The sequence below is a fragment of the Abramis brama genome, assembly GCF_963993115.1.
Source record: "Abramis brama genome assembly, chromosome: 24".
Taxonomy (NCBI): Eukaryota; Metazoa; Chordata; class Actinopteri; order Cypriniformes; family Leuciscidae; genus Abramis; species Abramis brama.
In genome coordinates this window covers 25,492,234-25,514,500 of record NC_139986.1, presented here as the reverse complement: position 1 = coordinate 25,514,500, position 22,267 = coordinate 25,492,234, and the positions used below count along the sequence as shown (strand labels likewise).

Genomic DNA, 22,267 nt, shown 5'->3' with positions numbered 1-22,267 from the left:
TATATACAACACATATTAATCATCAATAGCTCTTAATTGCGGTATCATTACAGTTTGCAGTTAAAATAAACATTTTTGTACATCTAGATGTTGGATTAAAATTTTAATTATGTAAACAAAGTACATTTTTTAAAAGTTAGTTAAGTTTTAGAACTTCCCAATTTACTATATTCATAGCCGTTTCATAGTATACTGGAGGAAGCTTTCAAAAGTCAGATTAAACACTCACAAACATGCACATTCACTTCTTATTGTCTCTCAGACTTACCAACAGATGTCTTTTTCTTTCTCTTTTTATCCTTGTCATCATTATCTAGTGCTTCTTGGAGCAGTTTTAGAGTTTTCTCTGGAAGGTCTGTTTTTTTTTGCAGAATATCATCTTGTAATTTTCTTATAATGTCCTGAATATCATCTTGTAATTTTCTTATAATGTCCTGAAGATCCTCTAATCTAACATCACTCTTCCGGAGTTCTGAAATGTCAATGTCAAGCTCATTATCACTTCAATGCAAGCATAACTAAAGGAATATTATGTAACATTCACCCCATTCACTTGATCTTTTAGATGTGCTATATGTGAAAACTTGGTATGACATATGAGAGACATGAAAGTAGCACAGATGCTGGTGCTATACATTTGCCATGGGCAGTGCTCAAATACAGAAACACAAAATATTCTCCATTCATTGTAACCAATCAAAAATAGATTGTGTTTCTAGAGCCTCTGTGATTGGTGGATCTCACATCGGGTCCCAGCAGGTGGTAATACACACAATTCTACATTATATTTAGCATCACAACATAACAACCTCACACAAAAACTTGTGCTTTCGGTTTTTTGCATGATGATAAATAGCATTTTTTAATAATCAACGAGCGAGAGAGCAACTCGTGACAACGCTTATGGAAAGAATATGTTTTTGTTTGGTTGGTAATGTATTTGCAGTCTATGTGTTTCTCTTCGCGAGACACAAATAACTTTTGTGTAATGAATTCATCAAGCGCACCATCACACATACAAAAAGACTGCACCGGTACTCATGTAAAACTAACACCAAGTATTATTAATTATTGAGTCATGAGCATGTTAAAATGTTTTAAGGGGCATTTGCTGCGTATGTGCCACCTTGCTTAGCCTAGTTATCATTTGCTCATGGAAACACATGCTATAAAGATTTGTTTATTTTTATATGCTCAAATATATAGCAGTCACTAAACAAATATGTGATCACTCAATGCAGAAACAGTTTTTTCTACGAATGAACAAAGAAATGAACTGTAGTGATAAAATGAATGTAGAGATGTAGAAGCTGCAGTTTTAATAATACCTTACCTCTCACTTGTAGGTGAACTGTTCCTGTCTGCAGACATCCATGATAGACTTTGCATGTGTAGCCTCCTGTATCTGAAGGTTGAACATTTCTCAAAGTCAGAGAAAGATTTCCTCTCTCCAGCTCCTGGGTGGACAGACTGAGTCTGTTCTCATAGTCGCTGGCTGTTATCTTCTGTCCATTCATATAATGATAAATGAGCTCTGTCCCTCTATACCACCTGATGTTCATGGACACAGCACTGGTTTCAGGTGAGAGATGAACAGGTAAGATGACGTCTTCTCCAGGGTCAGCAGACACAGTGCCATTAGGAATCACAAGACTAAAGTCTTCAGGTGGACAGAAAGAACAATTTATTGTCAATGACATGAAGTCACTGCCACACCTATAATCAACACTTTAAATTACAATTTTAGGTTACACTTTATTTTAATGTGTCCCTGTTAGTGTAATTATACATTTTAGTACTGAATAATATTAATTAACTACATGTACGTATTATAATGCTAGAGTAGGAATAGAGTTTGGTTTAGGGTTAGTTGCATGTACAGTACTTATGCCTAATTTATTGTTAGGCTATTACTTGTAAATACATGTAACATCTAACAAGAACATTAAAAATTTTAAATAAAGTGTTACCCAATTTTATTTTATTTTTAATTAAAAGTTGAACTGCTGTAGATTGAAACTTGGTGTCAAAAGAAAACAAATCAATCAAGTATGACACAATTTTGCTTTTATATTTAAACATAGGATAACAGACACTTTTACTGACGTTACTGTCTTAACCAGTAAATCTGCATAATACTTACAGCTGATAATGAGAAAAATATATTCTTTCATCGTTTTCCCTTCATGGATGACTTCACAAATATAGAGACCCCTCTGTGATCTTCTGGCATCTCTGAGAATTAAAGACACATTTCCATTGTGTAGATCCTGCAGTGAGAGACTCGCTCGACCCTCATAGTCCTCGCTCACTGTCATCTGCCCGTCCTTATAATGGCAGACCAGATCAGCCCTATTCTGCCACTTAATTTCCATTGAAGCAGCACTGATGGCTGGCTTAAGATGACATGACAGAACAACATCATCTCCAGAATCACAAAATACGTCAGATGGACAAACAAGAGACAAATCTGAAGAGAAAGACAAAAATTAAACATTATTCATCTATCATTTTTGTACTAGTGTTTAAAGTACAGTGGATGTGACAGTCAAAACAGTGTTTTTTTTTTTTTACTTGCCTTGCCAAGTTTCTGACATTTTGGAGGTTTCAGCCATTTTTTATATTTATTTGAGATGGAAAATCCACTGTAAGCCTAGAAAATAAACGGACAATATGAATGTATCCATGAATATATACTTACATTTTATTTTGATGTTTGCCAAATAAAAAAATAATAATAATTAGAATTTATATTAGAAAATGTGAGACAAAACAAACAAAAGAGCCATCAATTTAAGTGGATTACCACAACATCAGTCCCTCCAGGGAGTATCTCTTCTGTTGTGGCAATCTTTAACTCCCTAAATATAATTTATTTTATTTATTATTCTAATGAATTAATTCCCAGCAAAGAGTTCAGCTGTCAAATAGTGCTTATTATTCACCTATTACATCCACCTTCTTCTGTTTCTGTTCCTGTTAGTCTTACAAAGTATTGCATCCAACCAAAAGTAACTGAAATACATAATTTCTAGCATAATATTACATAGCATAGTACACAAAAGTGTTAGGGGTTAACAGTTTAGGACCCAAGGACCAGATGTTTGAAAGAAGACCCGGAGTCAGAATTATAAAAAATTGAAGAAAAGTTTTAATTGAGCGTTAGCGTCAGTTCTGGCAGGCCAGGTAGTCAAGACGCTGCTAACGCTATTGACCAATAACACGGTCTCATCAGCTGTTTTGCATCAGCGCATCAGGGGCATGTTCAAGTTCAAAACGGTGCGCAACGTTTTGCTACGGTTTCCGGGTTGAACGTCATGTTTCCTGGAAACGGCGTGCACCGACCGGTGTGCAACGGGGTTTGAGATACGTTTTCTCTTGTTTGGTGGGTGTGTCAGAACTGCAGTCCAATCAGCAGCAACATGTATATAAAGCACGTGGTATTAAAGTGAACTCGCAAAATGGGTTCAAGGAAAGTAATTTACAAAATTTGTTCGATGCAGCTCGGTATACACAACAACTGAGGATATTAGAAGACATGTTTGTCGAAAGTTTTATTGTAAAAAATATAGGATATCAACAAAATGATGTAGTTGTTTATATTTTTAGCTTCATTGCAAGTATAGAAATAAACAATGGTAATTAAGTGTTTTTCCTAAAAATGAGAAAGAAAATACAGGGTATTAAAACAGTATGAACTACAAATAAAGTCAGTATGTGAGGCTAAATAGATGTGTTTTAGTCTGAATTAGGTAAGATGTGTGCTTCCATTTCAGTTTCAGCAATGCCTTCACTCGATTGGGATGTTCTCTTTTGTTCTGGGCAGCAAGTGCAGTAACTGTAACATCGGGCATATTTTGTAGTATTAAACACATATTTATACCGACTTCATCAGGCTCCGAAAATTCTTCACAAAGAACACAAAGAATGGCCTTCTCAGCTGCCATAGTTGCAACTCTTGCGTCATCAGAACAGTGTGTTCAACGCATCACCGTTTCTGTTTAAAAAACGTTGTGCAACGTTTTGTCGGGGCTGAACGCAGCCCAGCTGTTCAACTCCCCTCGCTGCTAATGGCTACGCTAAAAACAGGGCGCCCATTTTAAGCAGATTCAGTTCGCTCCTAACTGTGCGTTCACACCGCCGGCGGCGAGAGCGTCAAAATTCGCTGTCGCCGCCCTGCCACCGACGCCGTAGAAAGATTCGGGGACGCTCTGACGTAGATTAGAATGCGTGATTTTTTTTTCCTCTCAGGCGGAGGACTTCTACATTCCGATTGGTTGCCGCTGGTTGCCGCCGAACCGCGTCATAGCTTATTCACTCGCCGCTGGTGTGGTGAATAATCCGGTCACTCGGTGTGATGAGTCCGGGTTTAGGACCCAAGCAAGCCGATTGGTTCAAAGCACGTTTTATGGGTAATCGCTTTAGTGCCTGGTTACAAATCATACAAAATCATTTTATTATAGAAGACGTTTGTACTACGTTATAACGAGTCATTAATGTATTTAATGTATTTTAAATTATACGTTTCATATACTAGTATTTAACCGAAGCTATAGATTGTGAAATTAAACATTTCTCGTTGGTAGTGTGTTTTTTAGTTAGCTTAGATAATAGCATAGCATACAGCTAATGTTATCCGATGATCGTGCTATGAGCTTTACCTGAGCTTATACTGCCTTACCGTATTCACAGCAATTCGTAATGCAAATAATTATGTCATTATTTTTTATCGCAATAATCAGCGCAATATGTTACAAGTACACTTTTATTTATTAAAAGAGCCATAAAATAATGTTTATTTGTGTATATTACAAGTTATCGCGAGAACAGATTTAGATCAGGCATACTACTGGGGTCCTAAGCCCGGACTCATCACACCGAGTGACTGGTTTATTCACCACACCGGACTGACTGGTGGCGCCGGTGAAACCGATCGAATGAGCGGCGCACACTTATGACGTCACTGTTGGCGCCGCGTCGGCGCACACCACTTTGAGTCCGGTTAAACCATTTTTGTTGTTTGTAGGGGACTGACAAATAGGAAAGAGAGTCAGACATATGTGTTATTGTTTTGTCATTTTTGTTTGATATGTTTATTATGTTTATATGAGGATTTGTTTAAAACTATATATCTAATGTATATAGTTAAAGTCTAATTAAAAGACTGATGATTTAATTACCAAAGCAATGGTATGTCCGTAGAGGGGGCGGAGTCTGGCCTATAAAAGAGGAGGCCAGACACGAATTTGAGACTTGTTAACCAAGTCGAATGTGAGCGTGCAACTGTGGTGCCGTGAGTGATTCATTGAAGCGAGTATATTGAGGATACCCTTTTTGAATATTTTATTTATATATATTTTGTTCATCTTTACTTTCCAGTTTGTTGTTTCTGTCACTTTGTATTTTGGGGTTTTGAAGCTACACTGTAAATATCTTCACCCCAGCACTCTTGGAGTTTTTTTTTGTATATATCTTTCGGTGCTGACAATAAATTACACCTTGCAAAATAGTGCTGTTGTGGGTAGAGCCATCATTTATTTTCTCAGAAACGGACCCTCGCGTTTCCCAAAGCAGATCTTCGGGGGTCGCTTTGTAACAACGTGGCATTTGCTTTTCTGTCATTGTTGCTGCTCTGTTCATATGGGGGAATAGTTCAGCTCTCGCAGTCCTAAACTGTGTGAGCGTTCCCTAATGCTGCTGCTGTCCTCTGACTCTCTGCTATTTCATGGTGCTCATGAAAGGTCAGAGGACTCGCGCCAAGGGCCCTATAGGTCTGCACTACATGATGTCACCAAAGTGTGGACTCTGAGGAAGTCCACAAGTCAGGAGTGTGCCATTTGGGACAGGGCCTTGCACGCTCAGACACCAGCACTTCCTCTGCCTGTGACATCACTTGCAATCGACACAAATTACCCGGAAATATGTTTCCAGCAGTTCCATAGACTGGTGCTGCGTTCCAGTCCAAAATTGTCATGCCCTTCACTTGCCAACTTCCCTCTGTCTCGTTCACTCAGATGTATGTCATTGCGATGTATCTCATCCACTTCAAGAGGTGGAACGCACTTCAAAAAGGCGGCGGGGATTCCCCCGAGGAGAAGTGCGCGTGTCTAAAAGTGGACTGGAACGCAGCATGGGTAGAACAGATACTAACAAGAATACTAATAAACAAATAAAGCTAAATATTGGCTAATAATCGAGGTATTTAAAAAGTTTTACTTTCACAAGCTTATATCCACCACACTAGCCTACCAGCAGCAGACACAAAAAGGCCTGGGTCAATTGCACTGACGCATCGAACTTTCAAAAGAAAGAAAGAAAGAAAGAAAGAAAGAAAGAAAGAAAGAAAGAAAGAAAGAAAGAAAGAACAACTTTTGCATCAAGTTAGTTCCGTGCTGTTTTTTATAAAATTTAGCTAGTTAGCCTACTTACTTTCACTTTCACTTAGTGGTTATTTACACTGCACTCGGCTCCGAAGAGGTTTTGTTCCGTTGTGGTGAAGAGATGAGTCCCAGCGAAGTGATGAGTCCCAGTTTAGGACCCCAGCCTCTATGCCTGATCTAAAGCTGTTCTCGCGATTCTTAATATAATCAAGCAAACTTCAAGCTTAGTACGAGGCTGAATCCAGTTACTAGTAGGCGCCAGAAGTGAAAGGAGAAGTAAAAAAAAAGTGCAGGCACCTGATCAAAGACAGATATCGCGGGATTCACGCTCGTCCACGGTGTTGCTAATATACTGAATGTAATTTAAGTTCTGTTGCAAATATGAAAATAAATATAAATATAGCTGCGAGCAGCGATTACGGGCCCAAGCCGGTAGCACCGCCACCCCGGTGCCTTTAGTTACCTAAAGGCACCGGGGTGGCGGTCCCGCCGGCTTTGGCCCTTCATCGCTGCTCGCAGCTATATTTATATATATATATATATATATATACATATACATATACATATACATATACATATATATATATATATATATACATACATATACATACATATACATACATATATATATATATATATATATACACACATTGTATATGTGTATATGTACATTTTATATATATATATATACACACACAGTATATAATGTGTATATATATATATATATATATATATATACACATTATATACTGTGTGTGTATATATATATATATATACATTTTAGGGACAAGACACAGAGAATTTTACTTGCCTGACCTGATTAGAACAACGGAAAAAAATCTAATAAAGAGATAACTAGGGAATCACTAAATCGAGAGAATTATTCTGATTTTATGATACACTCAAAATATTCCACAACAAATCCTTTAAATGTAACGATATTCAGAATGGAACAAGAATAAAAAAATAACTACAAACAAGCCAAAACGAAATAAAAAAATAAAAATACATTTAAGCAATCCATGACATGACATGATTTATCTAGTTTTTGGACTGAAACATTCTGGTTGTTTTTAAACTCAAACATAATTCTTAAATTGAAAACAAACAAACAAAAAAAAGAATAAAATTGGTATAGTTCTGATATTTGTATAATTTTATATAGAAATAAATGGTGTATAATTACATTTTTAGAAGATATGAGGCTTTTAGTGTGTCCTTTTTTGACATTACTTTAATCCCTCACTTGAAACTGTGACATTAATTTCATACAACAGGTTAATAAACAGTTCCAATTAAGTCACTTACATTTTAGATGCAATATTGGCTGTTTTTGTTCTGTTTCAGCAGCGAAAATAGTTAAACAAAGATCACAGCAGAACCATCACGCATCACGTGTTTTCTCATAACTGAACGATTCAGCATTTTTAACGAATCGGTTGACTCAAAGATTGAATGATCAATCCATAAATATCTGTCTTAATCATGATCGACTCATTCGAACGAATCGTTTGAACGAATGAATCAATGACTCGTTTATTAAGATGGATGCCTGGCGACACCTAATGCCGGTTTAGTGTTGTTTAAAAGCATCATTCTTTCCAACGTGTGTGATTTGTGTGTGCAACATTATCAATGTCAGTGTGGACGTCTGTATTTTTCTTTCACTTTTATATTAGCGATTTAAAAGCACCCGCTCGTGTCACACGTCGATTAACCGGTGGGAAAATATCCTCAGACACATACCTAATAAATGTATATTTAAATACAATATTGGCCTACCTCGTAAAAAGTTTTATATACTATTTTGATGTCCTTTTGGACACAAGAGGGCAGTATAGCCCTATGTTTGCTTTTTTGTTTAACCAAATAGCACTAAATAGCCTGTTTTTAACTTTTTCATTCTTCTTGAATTGCAAAAACAGAATAAAATGGGTTTAGTTGTGATATTTGTATACTTTTATATATAAATAAATGGTATATAATTACATTTTTAGAAAATTTGAGGCTTTTAGTGTTTCCTTTTTGGACATTACTTTAATCCCTCGCCATAGCAAAACCGTTTAAGATATTTATTATCCATTCACAATTTAGCATATTTAATGTATTTTCATCATGTTGAAAAAGTTTGGTGGGAATAAAATAAATAGTTTAAGAGGAGTGGCTAAAAATTCAGAGGCTGATTTTGCAAAAAAATCCACATTCAGACCAAAATATCTGACTTCCTGATGGCCGGAGCTAATGAATGTAAATTAGAAAGTTGTCCGGCTTGATGAGAACAATATACGTACTATTTTTTTTTTACTGTAGTTACAACTAACCCCCCCACTTTTGTCAAAAGCATGTTGAAAGTGACACACTTCCTGCTGCCAGTGGGTGGCGCTATAACTTTGACTCACAATAGTTACATCCGTCTGATCGGCCTCTTACCACGAACACACTGCTGAAGTTTCATCAAGATCAGTTAATGTATGCAGAAGTTATTCCACTTCGTGTTTCTCTTTTCTCGCCATAAATTCGATTCCTCGCCACGGCCAAACCGTTCGAGATATCAAAAATCTGTTCGCAAGAATTCATCCTCAATGTCTTGACTTCATTCACACCGAGTTTGGTGGCGATCGGATAAATTTCCTAGGAGGAGTATTTCACATTCCATTGTATGCGTTTTCCAAACAACGTATAATAACCGACTTCCTGTTGGGCTTTTGTAAAACTTAGAGCACGAAAGTTGTTCGGCCCGATGAGATCTATATGTGTACTGAGTTTCATATTATTACATGCAAGCGTGTTTGATTTATGGACCAAGTTTTCGGACACCATTCCAGGGGGCGCTGTCGAGCCCCCCTGCCACGCCCGGGTACCAGCTTCAGTCCGGCCCTGATGGCCGCAGGTTCTGACGTGTGTGCAAAATTTCAAGAGTTTTTGAGTATGTTAAGGGCCCCAAAAGTGGCAAAAAGGTGGAAAAAAAATAATAATAAAAAAATAAAAAAAAATAAAAAAATATAGCTGCGAGCAGCGATTACGGGCCCAAGCCGGTGGCACCGCAACCCCGGTGCCTTTAGTTACCTAAAGGCACCGGGGTGGCGGTGCCGCCGGCTTGGGCCCTCCATCGCTGCTCGCAGCTATATTTATATATATATACTGTATGTATATATATATATATATATATATACAGTATATATATAACAAAAGATATATACATTATATATATATCAGACAAGTAATATTCTCTGTCTTGTCACTTCACAAAAAAATGGTACAAATTGTACTACTGACTATTTAAACAGAGCAGTGTAATTTTGATAAGTTAGGTTGACTATTTTATAATTATATTTTATTAGGGCTATAATGAACAGGCTGCGATGTCAAGATTGCAATGCTGGTGTGTGTGTGTGTGTGTGTGTGTGTGTGTGTCGTGGGCGTGATTTAACAGTGGAGACATAAAAATATACTTTATGGTGCTAACTTTAAAATTGAAATAAAATGCTCACGGCTGCACGGGCATTCATTCCTACTTCCATAGGAATTCATTGAAAAAGCTCGCTCTGCTCCCAACCATAATCAATGTCAGTGCGGACGAACATATTTTACTTTCGTTTTTAAGTTAGCGATTCAAAAGCCCCCAGCGGTGTCACACGTCGATTAACCGGTGGTAAAATTATATTCTCACTGTCACATACATAGTATAGGCCGCCTACCTGAAAGAGAGTTTAGCTTGCCCGACCATAGTAGCCTGATTAGAACGTCAATGACAAAAAAATAACTTGGGAATCACTAAAACGAGAGATTATTCTAATTATATTACATTAATTTTAAGTTCACAGTCATATACCTAATAAATTTATATTTAAATACAATAGGCCTACCTAGTAAAACGTTTTATATACTATTTGGATATCCTTTTGGACACAAGAGGGCAGTATAGCCCTATGTTTGCTTTTTTGTTGAACCAAATAGCACTAAATAGCCTGTTCATAACTTTTTCATACTTCTTGAATTGCAAAAACAGAATAAAATGGGTTTAGTTCTAATATTTGTATAATTTTATATAAAAATAAATGGTGTATAATTACATTTTTAGAAGTTATGAGATGTTTCCTGCTTCCTTTTTGACATTAATTTAATCCCTCGCCATAGCAAAACCGTTTGAGATATTCAATATCCGTTCACAATTTAGCATCTTTAATGTATTTTCATCATGTTGAAAAAGTTTGGTGGGAATAAAATAAATATTTTAAGAGGAGTGGCTAAAAATTTAGAGGCTGATTTTGCAAAAAAATCCACATTCAGACCAAAATATCTGACTTCCTCATGGCCGGAGCTAATGAATGTAAATTAGAAAGTTGTCCGGCTTGATGAGAACAATATACAAACTATTTTTTTTTTACTGTAGTTAAAACTAACCCCCCCACTTTTGTCAAAAGCATGTTGAAAGTGACACACTTCCTGCTGCCAGTTGGTGGCGCTATAACTTTGACTCACAATAGTTACATCCATCTGATCGGCCTCTTACCACGAACACACTGGTGAAGTTTCATCAAGATCAGTTAATGTATGCAGAAGTTATACCACTTCGTGTTTCTCTTTTCTCGCCATAAATTCGTTTCCTCGCCACGGCCAAACCGTTCGAGATATCAAAAATCCGTCCGCAATTTAGCATCCTCAATGTCTTGACTTCATGCACACCGAGTTTGGTGGGGATTGGATGAATTCTCTAGGAGGAGTACTTCGCATTCCACAGCGAGCGTTTTCCAAACAACCCATAATAGCCGACTTCCTGTTGGGCTGGCGTAAAACTTGACCGGGGGAAAGTTGTTCGGCCCAATGAGATCTATATGTGTACCGAGTTTCATATTAATTCATGCAAGCGTGTTTGATCTATGGACCAAGTTTTGGGACCCCGTTCAAGGGGGCGCTGTTGAGCCCCCCTGCCACGCCCGGGTACCAGCTTCAGCCCGTCCCTGATGGCAGGGGGTTCTGACTTTTGTGCAAAGTTTCAAGAGTTTTTGAGCACGTTAAGGACCCCAAAAGCCCCTGAAACCTTGATTAACAATATAAAAGCAATAGTCAAATCCCCCCCTCCCCTCACACACACAGAGACACAGAGAGAGGGAGAGAAAATTCTTCAGAAAATCCACATTCAAACCAAAATATCTCTCTTCCTGTTGGTTGGAGATAGTTAATGTAAATTAGAAAGTTGTCCGTCTTGATGAGATCAATACACATACCAAGTTTTGTTGCTGTTGATAAAACTAACCCCCCCACTTATGACTAAAGGTGGCGCTACTGAGCCCCTCACCACGCCCGTTTCTGAAACTTTGCACATGTCTACGGGCTAATAAATGTGATGTGTCTATCGAGTTTCATCCAATTTCAAGTATGTTAAGAGTCTCAAAAGCATCAAAAAAGAATATTAAAGTTTGAAGCGTTGCCATGGCAACAGTATTAAAGATATAAAAAATCCTTTCACAGGTCTACATCTGCCGTGTGTCTACATTATACACATAAAATTTGAAGCAAATCGGGTAAAAATAAGAGGGTGATTTCAAAGCATTTTGAAAGTGACACACTTCCTGCTGCCAGTTGGTGGCGCTATAATTTTGACTCACAATAGTCACATCCATGTGATCGGCCTTTTACCACGAACACACTGCTGAAGTTTCATCAAGATCAGTTAATGTATGCAGGAGTTATAACACACTTCCTGTTTTCATTATTCGCCATAAATTCGTTTCCTCGCCACGGCCAAACCGTTCGAGATATCAAAAATCCGTCCGCAATTTAGCATCCTCAATGTCTTGACTTCATGCTGACCGAGTTTGGAGGCGATTGGATCAATTCCCTAGGAGGAGTACATTAAATTCCACAGCATGCGTTTCCAAACAACCCATAATAGCCGACTTCCTGTTGGGCTGGCGTAAAACTTAGAGCACGAAAGTTGTTCGGCCCAATGAGATCTATATGTGTACCGAGTTTCATATTAATTCATGCAAGCGTGTTTGATCTATGGACCAAGTTTTGGGACCCCGTTCAAGGGGGCGCTGTTGAGCCCCCCTGCCACGCCCGGGTACCAGCTTCAGCCCGTCCCTGATGGCAGGGGGTTCTGACTTTTGTGCAAAGTTTCAAGAGTTTTTGAGCACGTTAAGGACCCCAAAAGCCCCTGAAACCTTGATTAACAATATAAAAGCAATAGTCAAATCCCCCCCTCCCCTCACACACACAGAGACACAGAGAGAGGGAGAGAAAATTCTTCAGAAAATCCACATTCAAACCAAAATATCTCTCTTCCTGTTGGTTGGAGATAGTTAATGTAAATTAGAAAGTTGTCCGTCTTGATGAGATCAATACACATACCAAGTTTTGTTGCTGTTGATAAAACTAACCCCCCCACTTATGACTAAAGGTGGCGCTACTGAGCCCCTCACCACGCCCGTTTCTGAAACTTTGCACATGTCTACGGGCTAATAAATGTGATGTGTCTATCGAGTTTCATCCAATTTCAAGTATGTTAAGAGTCTCAAAAGCATCAAAAAAGAATATTAAAGTTTGAAGCGTTGCCATGGCAACAGTATTAAAGATATAAAAAATCCTTTCACAGGTCTACATCTGCCGTGTGTCTACATTATACACATAAAATTTGAAGCAAATCGGGTAAAAATAAGAGGGTGATTTCAAAGCATTTTGAAAGTGACACACTTCCTGCTGCCAGTTGGTGGCGCTATAATTTTGACTCACAATAGTCACATCCATGTGATCGGCCTTTTACCACGAACACACTGCTGAAGTTTCATCAAGATCAGTTAATGTATGCAGGAGTTATAACACACTTCCTGTTTTCATTATTCGCCATAAATTCGTTTCCTCGCCACGGCCAAACCGTTCGAGATATCAAAAATCCGTCCGCAATTTAGCATCCTCAATGTCTTGACTTCATGCTGACCGAGTTTGGAGGCGATTGGATCAATTCCCTAGGAGGAGTACATTAAATTCCACAGCATGCGTTTCCAAACAACCCATAATAGCCGACTTCCTGTTGGGCTGGCGTAAAACTTAGAGCACGAAAGTTGTTCGGCCCGATGAGATCTATATGTGTTCTGAGTTTCATATTATTACATGCAAGTGTGTTTGATTTATGGACAAGTGTTCGGATCCCGTTCCAGGGGGCGCTGTCGAGCCCCCCTGCCACGCCCGGGTACCAGCTTCAGCCCGGCCCTGATGGCCGCGGGTTCTGACCCGTGTGCAAAGTTTTCGAGCATGTTAAGGGCCCCAAAAGTGCCCGGAACCTTGACAAAATAATAATAATAATAATAATAATAATAATAATCCTACCGAAAACAATAGGGCCTTCGCCCTTTCAGGGCTTGGGCCCTAATAATAATCCTTACGGAAACAATAGGGCCTTCGCCCTTTCAGGGCTTGGGCCCTAATGAACTAGACACCCAAAGTAGCCTACTTATTTAATTCCGTTTTTCAAGATTTTTTACTTTAATACAGACATGTTTTTATTTTGTTTTGTTTTTTTTATAAATATGACAAAAATCAAATAACCCATATAGAGATCGCACTGTCAGAGTGTTTGGAAATATTCACACATAATTTATAGCCTACACATAAAAACATGATATCGTCAGCATCTCGCGATGATCACCGGTAATGGTCAGTTTTGCAACATGATTCTTCTATAAAAAAAGCTCTGGATGCATTCAAATAGCAATGGTCTCCAGCATGTTGAAAGCTTTGATTTTAATAGAATTATGTTGCAAAACTGACCATCTGAAGTGTTGTTCAATAAAGATTGGGAACCGCAAACTCCTCGTCTGAATTTATTTATTAAATATTTTGAAAAGACAAGAGTGAAGAACATGGAATTATACACCAAATACATGCAAAATAGTACAAATAAACGTGTGATGGATAAGAATAATGCTTCAGAATCAAGGCAGACCCAATTAGAAAAGGTGAAGGCTGATTTTAAAATGATAAGAATTTATAAAATGTTGGCTATAAATGAATAAAAGTTTAAATGGCATTATAGGCTACTGATGACATTGATTAGTACATTACGTTGTGTATGGATTGTGCTTTCTGTGTTAATGCAGGTTTACTCTTGTCATACGGTAATGGTAGGCTTGTTTGAGTTGAGCAAAATCTGCGCAGAACCGATCACCGGTGATCACCACTAGAAGCATGCCGGTAAGAAATGTGTCCTAGTTTTTTTTTTTTTTTTTTTTATTAAACTGCTAAGAACATACAAAATCAATGCCAGGGGTAAATACAATTGCGAGTAAAGCTATAGATTATATAGTCAGGATAATATTATGCAAATGACACAGTGAGACAGTTTTAAGGGCTTTGGAATTGCTGGATGTACTGAGAGTGTCCAGGTAGGATTTAAGTTCCTTATAGAACATAAAAAAGTAGAGCTTACTTAGCATCCTGGAATTTACATTTGAGTAAAAAAAAATTCGCTAGAAAAATAAATAGGTTTATCAAAAAATATTGGTCCTTACATCTTTATCAAAGTTGTACTGACCAAATAAAACATCTTTGTATAACAAAGAAAAACTCTGATGAAAATGTGCGAACAAAGATACAGAAATCCTTCCAGAAAAGACTTATTCCCAGAAGAGATGAGAAATGGATTCGTGTTCAGCACCACAAAAAGAACATAGTGTCAATATCAGGAAACATCTTTTTGGGAAACAAGCTTCACAGGATAAAAAAAAGATGAAGTAATTTGTAAGACACATCCTTAACCTTATTGGTTATTAAATATTTAGAAGACAAAGTCCACACTTTCTTCCATGTGTGGCCGTATAAGTGATTTGGCCTGCCGATTGGTCCTTGTTGAGTGGGGCTTTGATACTCCAAGGGGGAAGCGGCCGTAATATTTAAGGACCCTTATTTTGACGGGTTTACGGGTCCTTGTAGGTCTGGGTTCTTCACTTCCTGGCATTTTGTTTCGGTTCTCGGTCCCCTTTAAGGTATGTTTACACTCTCTTTCTGGCGGTGTAAATACTAGTGATGGCAAAATCGAGGCCTCGTGAACCAATGAAACAGTTGAACCAAATGTGCCATATTGTTTCGAGGCTTCGAATCAATCCGACACCCGTCTCAACGGTGACACCTAGTGGTCACTTGCAGGTGTTGATCTGAAACAACCTTGACGAGCCATTAAAAAAATGTGTTGTTTTTTTATTATTATAATGTCCTAATATGTGAAGCTTGTAACCTATAGGCTCCTCACTGTGCATAATGTTATTTTGGTCATGAAAAATGAATATTAATAAAATAAATCAAGCCACAATGTCTCACTTTTTTAGAGATTTTTATTCAAAAATATTAATTTATCTGCTGTGGAAGGACTTAGCCTACTTCTTTTTTTACAGATAATTTCTCCAGCCTTTGAAAAAATCCTCTCACAAAAACCCACGAGGTCAAAATGCGTTTATTTCACTTTTATACAGATGTGCGATTGTGTGGTCTGTTCCCGACCGTTCCAATCAAACGCTGATTCGGCGGACCACACCTGATGAAACACTTAGTGAAACACTTCGAGGCTTCGTTTGGTCATAGTCACGTGACATGGGTGTTTCGAACATAGACAGTAAAAGAAATGGACACAGCGACCCCATTGGATCTCAATTGAGACAAGTGAAGCCCATTTTCAGCGATTTCTTAGCACTTCCTTTCCTGACGCGCAGACTCAAACCGAGCAAGGCGTTACACGGACCACGTGAGCAACCCGTCTGCATTCTAGTAGCTGTGCCAAGAGAAATCTGAATCATTCCCTTCCGAATCTTGCACAGACGGAGAGTGTGAGTAGGAGCTGTTCATAAGCTTGGAGCAGGAGAAACTTTTGCTAGGTATTCTGATTAATTATATTGTCATTTTGCCTCCACGTCCCCCCCGATTGCCCGCGAGCTTCTCCTCCCGTCTATACGGTAATCTCTCTAGTGTGCGACAGAGAGTCGCGTGGTTATGACGCAATCGTTAGCCTACTTTTACAAAAACTGCTTCTACGGGTCCATAACATAAGCTACAAGGTAATGGAGCATTTTATACATTGTCGTGTATCTTTAGAAATAAATAATGGACAAATGGAGTCTTTAAACGCCTCAGATGTAAAGTTATTCGCTGTCAAAGTGACGCCAAAATGAATGGGAGTCAATGGGATGCTAACGCAAGTGAAGTTCTGCTACAAGATGTCGGCACCCGGCCGACTTCAACTTCCGGTCGACTTCCTTCCCGCCTGGTTTCGAATCACGCTTCGGATCAGTGTTTCGACACATCTGCGCTTCGGGATCTCGCAAAGCTTCGGAACGACTGTTTCGCTTCAGCCATCCTTAGTAAATACCCGGATTACTTTAGTAATGTGCTTCATTTATAGTTTATTTATAGTTTTTTGGGCTGGTGGCGATGGCATTGTAACAGGTTTCTGGCGGAGTTGCTTTCAGGTACGTTGACATATACATCTTAAGCTCTGTCGCTGTGTTTGGGTAATTATTATGTCACATTTAGCAGTATAAGAACGCGTTGGCAGATGCGGGTGAACGCTGGCCAGTAAACAGAGCCGCAGCACCGGTTGTGAGTAACCATACAACGCTGCGTTCGATCGTGATTATATCTAAACCGTAAGTAACCTCTCACTTGTTCACATTTGGGGTTCGGGACATTTAGGTTAACTTGTGTCTCGTTGTTGAAGGTGAATGGAGAATGGATCATCGCGGTCTGGAGAACGCTGCACGCGACGCCGCTGCTGTTTTGCTTCCCGGTGTTGTGCCGAATTTCGACCCCCTGCCAAATTATTACCCCCCTAGTATTGGTAGGTTTAGGATTAGTTGTGGGGGAGGGGTAGGATTAGGGGTGGGGTTAGGATTAGGCAATCAGGTACTGACTTCAACGAGGGGGGTAATAATTTGGCAGTGGGTCGAAATGTTTGTTTTCTATATTGTTTCTTTTGAACGTTGGTTTTGTTTAACAGTGGGTTAACTGAACAGTGGGTTTTGTGGTAAATTCTGTTTTGTGTGATTACTTGTGGCCATTTCTTTTGTTTATAATTTATAATATAAGTTTCTAAGTGCTTGTTTCTAAGTCGCTGATTGTAAGCTGGAGCGGCGGAAGGCACCGTAATAGGGGAAGATCCCCCCACCTTAGGGGGCTGGAGTATTATTGCTGCCATATCTGGTGGCTTTCCTTTAGTTTCTTTTCATTATTTTGTGTACTTTATTTTGATTGTTAATGCGAGTCCCCTTCTTCTCTCTCTCCAGGAGCCAGTGAGGAGTTGGCGTGGAACAGGGGAGGCTAGCTGCTTCATTTGAGTGGTGTGCTACACTGTGTGCTACCCCGTGTGCTGTGTGTGCCTCCTGGTGTGTTGACAAAACGTCCTTATGGTGTGGGTGTGCTGGTTTGATTTGCTGTGACTTGAGGTGGGTTTGGACAACCTTGGGAGTTGCAGCCGGCCTGCCCTGTTCCCGCCAAGCTTGGCTCGGAGGAAGTATTTGTTACGTGTAAGAGTCCTGAGAGTGAGTTTTATTGGTGCTGATTATTTTATAATAAAGTATTTTGTATTGTCCCTCACGTCTCCTGTTATCTGCCTGTCCAAATGGTAACACTTACCTGTGTGTCTTTCTTGGGAGTTATTCCCCTGCACTCTTAGAAAGAATGTGTCAAAAATGACACAACCTGTGTTAAATTTTAACACATCTGTGGGTGAGCTCCAGGACTACTAGATTTGTGTTAATTTCAACTCATTCACTGTGTTAATGAGTTTAACACACTAAATGTGTCAGAAAGGTTAACATAAAGATGTGTAAACATGTGTAACATTACCACATTATGTGCTATCCTTGGCTACACACACTGTGTTAAGAAAGGTATCTAAAATCCTAAATCCTAAACAAAATAAGCATTTGACAAAATAAAGTATGTGGTTGATTATCTTATTTATTATAATGACTGACATATCAACAATTAAATTCAATCTAGAATAGAACAATACAATTTAAAGCAGTCAAAAAGGAAATGTCCAACATAGGATAAAACAGTTATTTTCTCAATCTCATTAGGTAACATGACACACTTCCCCACCTTCAAAATAATTTCACTTATTTCCAAAACATGTTTGGCTTGATGTACATTGGTGGCCAAGTTTAGAAAATATTAAGCATTTTAATGTTTTTGAAAGAAATCTCTTATGCTCACCAAATATTTTATTTGATACAAAAGTACAGTAAAACAGTAAATATTGTGAAATATTACTACAATGTAAAACAACTGTTTTCTATTTGAATATATTTAAAAAATATTGTTTTATTCATGTGATCAAAGCTGAATTTTCAGCATCATTACTTCAAGTTTTCAGTGTCACATGATCCTTCAGAAATCATTCTTATACAATGATTTGATGCTCAAGAAACAGTTCTCATTATTATTATCAATGTCTGTACTCCTCCATCTTTTTCACAGCATTGAAGTAAAAGTGATCATAAAATCAGTCTTTAATAAGCCAATCTTTGGGAATAAGCATTTTGTTCACCTTTGGGAAAAATACATAAATGAACCTAAACCTAAATTAACTTATCCTGTTCAGAACTTAGTCTTGTTTATCCCTAGACTCTATTGCAGCTTTTCTTGACCAAGGACCACCCAAGAGGACGTTAGCCGCAAACTTCAAATACTTTTGAAAATCCAGCGTTTAGTTGATCCTGGTAAGCGCTCATTGTCACAGTTGTAAGCACAATAGCATTCTTCTTCCACGAGGGGTTTTGGTGTCACGGCATTTGTTTCCAGGCGAACCGATAAAGAACACGACACTCACATCTCCCGAACATCCTGTAGAATTCAACCAATCAGATCGCGACTTTGAAACTCCTGAAGTGTTTTCAGAAAAGTGTGACATATGCATCAGTCCCGTTTCCTGGATGCAAACGTGTCCACCAACACAAATGTGCTCAGTTCTTCTTCAGAGAAGATCGCAGTTCCAACACTATATAAAAATATAATAGGGAGAGAGAGAGAGGAGAAAATTACACAAGCATCAAATTGTTTTTAATCTCCATCATACTGTAATATTTGTAAGTAACACCCAAGCGGCAACCTCCCCGTCTCTCTCTTGAAACCAACACGGAAGTGAGTTAAACTGCAATTCATTAACTGGCCGCTTGGCCTGGCTGCAGAAGTGAGTCAAATCTGTATCTCCCTCATGTTAAAATTACCAACTTTACAGCAGAAAAAAACATGTTTACAGCCTGGTTCTCTCTGTGGCTTTGGTCTATACAGCTAATTTTGCCCTTCATAACAACTGTGAGGGGGGTGATTTTTTTTATAACTCGTCCGTTTAGTTGATTAATATTTAAATTTAAGGGTGTGGCCACTTGAGTGACAGGTGGATTCCCGCTGATGTCAATGCTAGCCGTTTGTCTGCTGTTACTAGCCGCCACTTCACCTCAGCAAATGTTAGCTGCTGAACTTGCCTTCTCTTCAGTGTTTGTGCTTTTTTCGGGATTATTTCATACAATTTAATACTTGGGTACAAAGCCCACGTCTTTGGATTCAGTCGTTGTCGTCGAGTATCGTTTGAGAGAACAACCAGCGCTGTATTTCAGTTGTTTTCCTCTGTGAACAGGCACTAATGGATGTCTGACAATTTCGTTGCTTTTTGGGGTTTTCAAATTTAAAACGTCAATAAAGGCTCGTTCGTTCTGCTCTCACGGAACAGATGGATTATATGCTTATGTACCGTCAGATGAAATCATGCAGGCGTCGGCGCTTTCTCCGTTCATGCAATAAATGCACATCCATGAATGAGCGCGGATTTTCTAGCGCATTTAACGTTACTTGCACTTCAAAGGCAATATATCTATGGTTTAACGGTTTAACCCATTTGAGAGGCGGCCGAAATCAGAATTTAAAATGGACTGAATAAGCTCTCTACGAATTTGACGAGCGATGCCGCGCTGACGGACCATGAAAGAGTGACTGACATGTAACTTATGCACATAAATCACTGTCACACACAAACACTCTCGAAGTAATACACAGTCTCACTTGTAGCCATGTATTTTAACTATTATAATATTTCGAAGGGCAAAAACAGGAACTTTTAATTGGCTTTACATCATCAGCTAACTCGATCACGTCGAGCTAGGTGATTTCAGATAACGTTAGCCAGGCTCATATCTATTATATGGCCAGGCTCCTCAGCTCCACTCACGCACTGTTTGCCTATTTTCTGTTATCCGGGAGTGACGCAAGGCCAAGATGGCGACGGACGGCTCCGCCCACTTTAGGCTTCAAAAATGCTCTTCAGAAACCTACGGGTGACGTCACGGACACTACGTCCATATTTTTTTACAGTCTATGGTAACACCCTTTTGCCAGCACATTCAAACATTTCAGTTGAACTGTAAACTAAATTATGCCAGATTAAATTTTAATACTTACATTTCCTTAATTCTCTCCAAAAATGCTGAGATTCGTAGGCTTAACTGCAATCAGGGATTTAGGCTAGCCAATTTCAACTTGTTTGCAGTGAAGGGACAGCTGTTTGAGACAAATACACAGTAAGATACATGATGCAAGAAATCCCCATGTGATGATCTTTTTCTTTCCCTCAGTAGTTAACCTACCTGTGCGCTGATAGGCTATGCTTATTAGGCACCTTCCTGGTCAGGTCGGACTCCTTGGCCTAATAATAGATCAAAAGAATGCAAAAATAAAAACTTAAGTTGTTTAGAATGCTTGATTTGATATGAATTAATGATTTAGTGAGTTTTACTGCAATGCTTACCTGAATAAATTAAATCTGGTGAGACTGAACACGGTGGTCGGTGGAAAATGGTCCATCTTCTGATTGGTTCATTTGCTGTGTAATAAATATTAGACATAATGCAAAGGTCACTTATTTGATATAAAGTTAGCACATGTAAGTTATTGTATGCTAACAGTTACCTATAGCCTGCACATCACTGGCTCAAGAGCACTTATGACATATTGCTAATCATTTCAGCAAACTTTCAAATCCACTAAGTTACTACGACTACATTTTATACGTAACGTTAATCAAATTAATAAAGAGTAGACGATTTTTAAAACACCCTTACAGATAACATTTTGTGTATTGTAAATCGAGTAGCAGTAGCACTAAGTTACAATCTAGGTGCGGTCACGTTTACCATTGCTTGGCGAAATTTTGCGTGTAAAATCCATTTATTAATAAAGGTCTCTTCATTATCTGGAATTTCGTGTGAAAGTGGAAAAAAATTATGCCGATTTTGAATCGGGGTTTCCACGCAAATTCGCAGCATTGATCAACATAAAGCTGCTTGGTTTAGCCGTGCTTCAGCTAACTTTAACGTTACACTATTGACAATAGTCGAGTTTTTTGCCCGCAAAATCTCGTCGTAACCTAGCTTTTAAACCAGTATTAAAATAACAGTAGCAGGAAATATTGTTTTTGTAAATGAACATGAGTTAAAAAAAATATAATTCAAGTAACGTTACAGCTTACCTCAAGAACCTTGAGCATCACCGGCGTGATTCGGCGCGAATCATCTCCTCCCTGGTAAAGAGGTGGTTTTCACGAACAGTTTTGACGCGAGGGGTAGTCGATAACGAAGTGATAAGGTATACATGTTTTATTTTCAACAATATAGTAAAAACAAAATAGTTGCTGTCGTTAACAGGCTTTTATCTACTAACGTTACTGAACTGACTGGAACTGGATTATGTTCACTCAAAAGTCACCTTATTGGTTGGTTCAGTTTGACTAGCTAATTTAAATAACGGTCGCGTTATAAAAAATAACACATTAAAGTGTGTAAGCACATCAGTCTACTCATATTGTGTTAAATGCTTTGAGTAAATACCCAAGTTGTGTAAACTTT

At 38.5% G+C, this 22,267-nt stretch overlaps 1 protein-coding gene and 1 long non-coding RNA gene across 3 annotated transcripts in view; both read right to left on the bottom strand.

The window, feature by feature from the left end:
• Window positions 1–6,658, bottom strand: part of LOC311075138 (uncharacterized protein) — an 8,072-nt gene extending 1,414 nt beyond the window's left edge. The window contains exons 1-5 of the mRNA XM_084102310.1: window positions 6,430–6,658; window positions 2,579–2,653; window positions 2,144–2,470; window positions 1,334–1,660; window positions 269–472 (exon numbers count right to left, since the gene is read on the bottom strand). Coding sequence (XP_083958436.1) covers window positions 269–472; window positions 1,334–1,660; window positions 2,144–2,470; window positions 2,579–2,615 — 895 coding nt within the window. The 5' untranslated portion in view covers window positions 2,616–2,653; window positions 6,430–6,658. The remainder of the gene's footprint in view (window positions 1–268; window positions 473–1,333; window positions 1,661–2,143; window positions 2,471–2,578; window positions 2,654–6,429) is intronic.
• A 12,571-nt stretch (window positions 6,659–19,229) lies between these two features.
• Window positions 19,230–22,031, bottom strand: LOC311075145. Of its 2 annotated transcripts, XR_014604422.1 has the most exons (5): window positions 21,892–22,031; window positions 21,172–21,246; window positions 21,011–21,069; window positions 20,826–20,924; window positions 19,230–19,368 (listed from the first exon to the last, which is right to left on the bottom strand). It is a non-coding gene; the product is annotated as an uncharacterized lncRNA (long non-coding RNA). The 2 variants fall into 2 exon arrangements; XR_014604423.1 differs by lacking the exon at window positions 21,892–22,031 and having other exon boundaries at window positions 21,172–21,310.
• Window positions 22,032–22,267: the final 236 nt, after the last annotated feature.